This window comes from Pundamilia nyererei, unplaced genomic scaffold (genome assembly GCF_000239375.1).
Source record: "Pundamilia nyererei isolate P.nyererei 1_Seehausen unplaced genomic scaffold, PunNye1.0 scaffold00011, whole genome shotgun sequence".
In the NCBI taxonomy this organism is placed as follows: domain Eukaryota; kingdom Metazoa; phylum Chordata; class Actinopteri; order Cichliformes; family Cichlidae; genus Pundamilia; species Pundamilia nyererei.
In genome coordinates this window covers 5,221,937-5,225,947 of record NW_005187412.1, presented here as the reverse complement: position 1 = coordinate 5,225,947, position 4,011 = coordinate 5,221,937, and the positions used below count along the sequence as shown (strand labels likewise).

Sequence of the window (4,011 nt, the reverse complement as noted above, 5' to 3'; positions counted from 1 at the left end):
AAGTATATGAAGTCAGTATTATTGCTTCAGGGGAACCGTGTGCTATAAAACTCAGCTAGTTTGTCCATACTGTGCATGACTCATTCTGGTGGCACTAGTCTCCAAACAACCCACTGCATGAAGAAAAGAGCAGCTCCAGAGGAGAAAGAACTGTGCGGCTGCTCCAGATTTTGATAAACACTTTGTAGCATAGTATTTCAAGAGTGAACTCCATTTGGCAGGTTTCTTTGATCAGTTCCAGTTTTCTGCACAGCTGAGTACAATGATTTCCTGCACACCCACTATTTAAAAAAAAAACAAAAAAAAAAAAAAAACAGCACACCACAATTAACAGGTTGTAAGCTCCAGTACGATTTACATCAATTCAACTTTGAAGTTCTTATGCCCCCTAGTGTTGACATTTGTAAATGCAGAACCTACAAATGTACTCCACTTTAGAAATACAAACTTCAATAATTCAAGATTTGTTTTTATTGTTACAATATTTAAATTAATCCTTAACTTACAGATACCAGAAACTTGCACATTACATACAGTCATACAAGTATTATGTTTTAGTATTAGAATCAATAGGCACTATGAAATCCTTTAATCGTACCATTTAATAATTCTAATTACATGTGTTTCCTGCAAGCAGTGCAGCAGTCACTTCTTTCACAGTGTGGTCAAGTTGAGGGATTGTTTTGAACTAGCTCTGTTATCTTTGTTCAGGTCAATGTCCAGTTTGTGCTAGTCATGCAGTCAGTTGATCCGTTCAGGGGTTTTGGTCATTTTTGTCACACTTCAACATAACCTTTATTCCAAGACCCTGACGTGTGGTCTCAAAGGCTTGGACTGCCTGCTCCAGAGGGAAACGATGGGTCACAAGGGGCTTGACATTCACTTTACCTGACGCCAACATGGCAATCGCCATTGGCCAGCTGCAACACAAACAGTTGTTTAAGTGCAATAATTACTTTAACTTAGCCCAAAGAGAATGGTCCATATATTACTGCTTTTAAAATTGATGGAACCTAACTGTTAGCATCTGCTTGTAGAAAAAATGTATATGGGCGTTAGCTTACGTATTGCAGTAGCGGAAAACTCCTCTGATGTCTACTTCTCTTACAGCGGCATTGATCAGAGGAACTGTAGCCAGCTCTGAGCCAAGACCCACCAGCACCACGACACCTCCTGAACGGGTTGCCTGATAAAGGGGAAGAAAAAAAACACAAAACAATGTGATTATTTTATGAGTCGGCAGAGACTGAACCCTGTTTATGTTGGGACAGATACAGATAAGATGGTGTCCCGTTTTAGTTGGTGCCGTTTTTACCATTTCGCAGTGTTTAACCTTGCATCGTATCTCATGAGCTCATCAGCTATTATGCAACTAAAAACTTTTGCCAACAACTATAGCAAGCAAAAGGACATGTCACTGCTGAGTTGAAGTACAAAAGCTGCATGAAACTTTGAAATATTCAACTAAATTAAAGAACTACACTTCATGTGTGAAGAAATGAACTTTAGATCCCACCACTGATGGCAGGCAAGAGAACTTCAAGTTTTGACATCTCATGCAATAATGTAATGCAGATTTTAAATTCTTACTCTCTCATCTATTACTTGCATGGAACAGTTCCAGAAATGTGACTACAACTTTTGACTTTACTGGGCCACATACATAGATGGCAGTTTGGATGCAGCTCTCAACACCAGTGCATTCAATGGTAATGTGAGGCTGCGCCCCCAACATTTCCTCCACACTCTTTGCCAGCTGCTGGGCTCCATCTCCTCTCCTCACAGTCAGCAGGAAGTCTGCACCCAGGTCTTTGGCCATCAGCAGACGCTCCTCAGACAGATCTGAACACAGCAAAGAATGGTAACCAGAGTTAAGCTGAATTATGAGAATGAATACTTCTGTTAAGATAAGTGCTTAAAATGACAAATTGTGTTACCAGATATGACGACCTGCGAGGCCCCCATTGCCTTGGCTGCAAGCAGACAGACCAACCCGATAGGTCCTGTGTAAAGAGGAGAAGCATGCACAAATACTCCAAGTGAACATGTGTTACACAAACGTACATTTAAAAAGAAAGTTCAAGACTGCATCACGTATTACTGACAACAGAGTGCTTAAATGAACTTGTTCCCAGAGGGGGAAAAAGTTAAACATTGAGATTTACCTGCATGCATCCCCACATCACTCTAGTTTTGTGGAGTCAGTAGGACTCACGTTTTAGTTTACACCCACCGTGTGCCAAATGAATTCCCTACTTGCATGAGCATCTTACTCAAATACCCTAGTTCTCATCTTGTTTATGGAATATTACTAGCAGTTTCGATGACTTTCGTCTAATTTTTACCTGCACCACAGACGAACACAGTGCTACCAAGGGTCACTCCAGCTCTTCGGCAGGCATGGATTCCCACAGACAAAGGCTCAATGAGCGCTCCCTCCTCAAATGTGACATTATCAGGCAACCTGAACAGTTTTTGAAGAGGGAAACAAGGAAAGAATTTATGCATGTTAGCCAACAGACAGATGAGGCAGCTTCGCGATTGATGCAATCTTGGAAAAACACCGGTACTTGTAACAGAAGTTGGCACTGTGCGTGTAATAGCGACAGAGGTTTCCATCGTCAGGGGGTGTGGCACAGAAGAAGATAGTGGGAGATAAATTATAGCGTCCAGTTTTGAAGAACTCGTCCATCTCACGGGGCACACCAGGCTCAATAGCCACTCTGTCACCTAGAGAAAAGAAAAAGAAAAAGATAAATTAAAGCAGATGGTCTCATCTGCGCAACTATCACCACCAATGAAAACTAGCATAAGGTAGAAGGATTCCATAGCTTGAACCTCAATCTAAATTCAATTTGTGTGATGGGTAAATTTAGAATAAGTTTCTTTAGTTCAAACTTTAGGAGACACTGGCTTTGGTGCACAGCTCAGAGTTACATACTATATTTGCACTTACCCACTTTAAGGTGCTTGACCTCTGAGCCAACCTTCGCCACTCTCCCCGAGGCCTCGTGCCCCAGCACCATGGGTTTTTTGAGCACAAAGTCCCCTATCCGGCCATTCTGCCAATAGTGCACATCCGAACCACAGATTCCCACAGAGTGCATCTGCAGCAAAACCTCTGAGTACAAAAGGCAAACCAGGAACACAGTTAGGACACAGCTGCACTCCCAGACTGGTCTGAGTAGAGATCATGCAATTTTCTACATTTTAAGCTGCTTGCTTCAACACCATACTAATGAAAAAAAGCAATGCCCATGTGTTTTAAGTCAAAAGCTAAGAAATGAATGGCATAATTAAAATATAATGACCAATAACTCTATTCATTGAAAAAGCATTTAACATAGCAATAACAGCTTGTTTGGACGTTTGGGTTTGTTTGCTCTTTTACGACGTATATAATAAGATAAGATAAGATAACCTTTATTAGTCCCACACGTGGGAAATATAAGTTGCACTTGAGTGCAGTACTATACCATTAGGTCCTGGTTCCGGGATAGGGCGATTTTCCTGTCACAAACGACGAAAATGCAAAAAAGTTGCAGTCAATTGAGGTCGCACAGCGTGTATGAACGTGAATATGTAACGTCACAGCACAGTTTCATACCAGCCGCAGGTCTTCTTTAGCGTGCAGCACCAGGGACAGATTGTCTTGCGCCATGACAGAGAGAAATGCTGGGCTTACAACGACGTGAAGTCAACAGAAAGCACGGCAAAGTGCAAACAGACAGACCAGACAGACCGTGTCGAGTTCCCCTCAGCTTCAAAGTACTCAAAGCAATGGCAGGGCACTCCTTCCTAAACAAACCCCGTGATTGGCTTAAAACGCTGCGGAGCAGTCCACTTTGTAGGGGTGGACGCTGCGACGCAAAAACATAAAACTGCACAAGTGTGACACCAAAACTATTCTTTGCCCCTCGAGTAAAGATATAAACTATATTTTTATTAATCGCAAATTGATATTAAATCTTCATCATTGATATGGAGCGATTTAATAAGCAAAATTGTTTT

General features: G+C 41.7%; 1 protein-coding gene across 1 annotated transcript; it reads right to left on the bottom strand.

Moving 5' to 3' along the window:
• Window positions 1-325: 325 nt before the first annotated feature.
• On the bottom strand, window positions 326-3,809 carry sord (sorbitol dehydrogenase). Its single transcript, XM_005724293.2, has 9 exons — window positions 3,608-3,809; window positions 3,477-3,510; window positions 2,957-3,121; window positions 2,571-2,730; window positions 2,346-2,464; window positions 1,938-2,003; window positions 1,664-1,842; window positions 1,065-1,186; window positions 326-920 (listed from the first exon to the last, which is right to left on the bottom strand). The coding sequence occupies exons 1-9, from the start codon at window positions 3,659-3,661 to the stop codon at window positions 755-757; spliced, it is 1,065 nt and encodes a 354-aa protein (XP_005724350.1). The 5' UTR covers window positions 3,662-3,809; the 3' UTR covers window positions 326-754.
• Between the last annotated feature and the right edge of the window lie 202 nt (window positions 3,810-4,011).

Bases quoted from the DNA above. Each gene is read 5' to 3' on its own strand.
- sord (XM_005724293.2), bottom strand. From the start codon at position 3,661: ATGGCGCAAGACAATCTGTCCCTGGTGCTGCACGCTAAAGAAGACCTG. The intron at 2,731-2,956 runs GTAAGTGCAAAT...TCTTTTCTCTAG, and splicing joins GGTCAAGCACCTTAAAGTGG to GTGACAGAGTGGCTATTGAG. The intron at 1,187-1,663 runs GTATGTGGCCCA...CCCCTTTATCAG, and splicing joins GCATCCAAACTGCCATCTAT to GCAACCCGTTCAGGAGGTGT.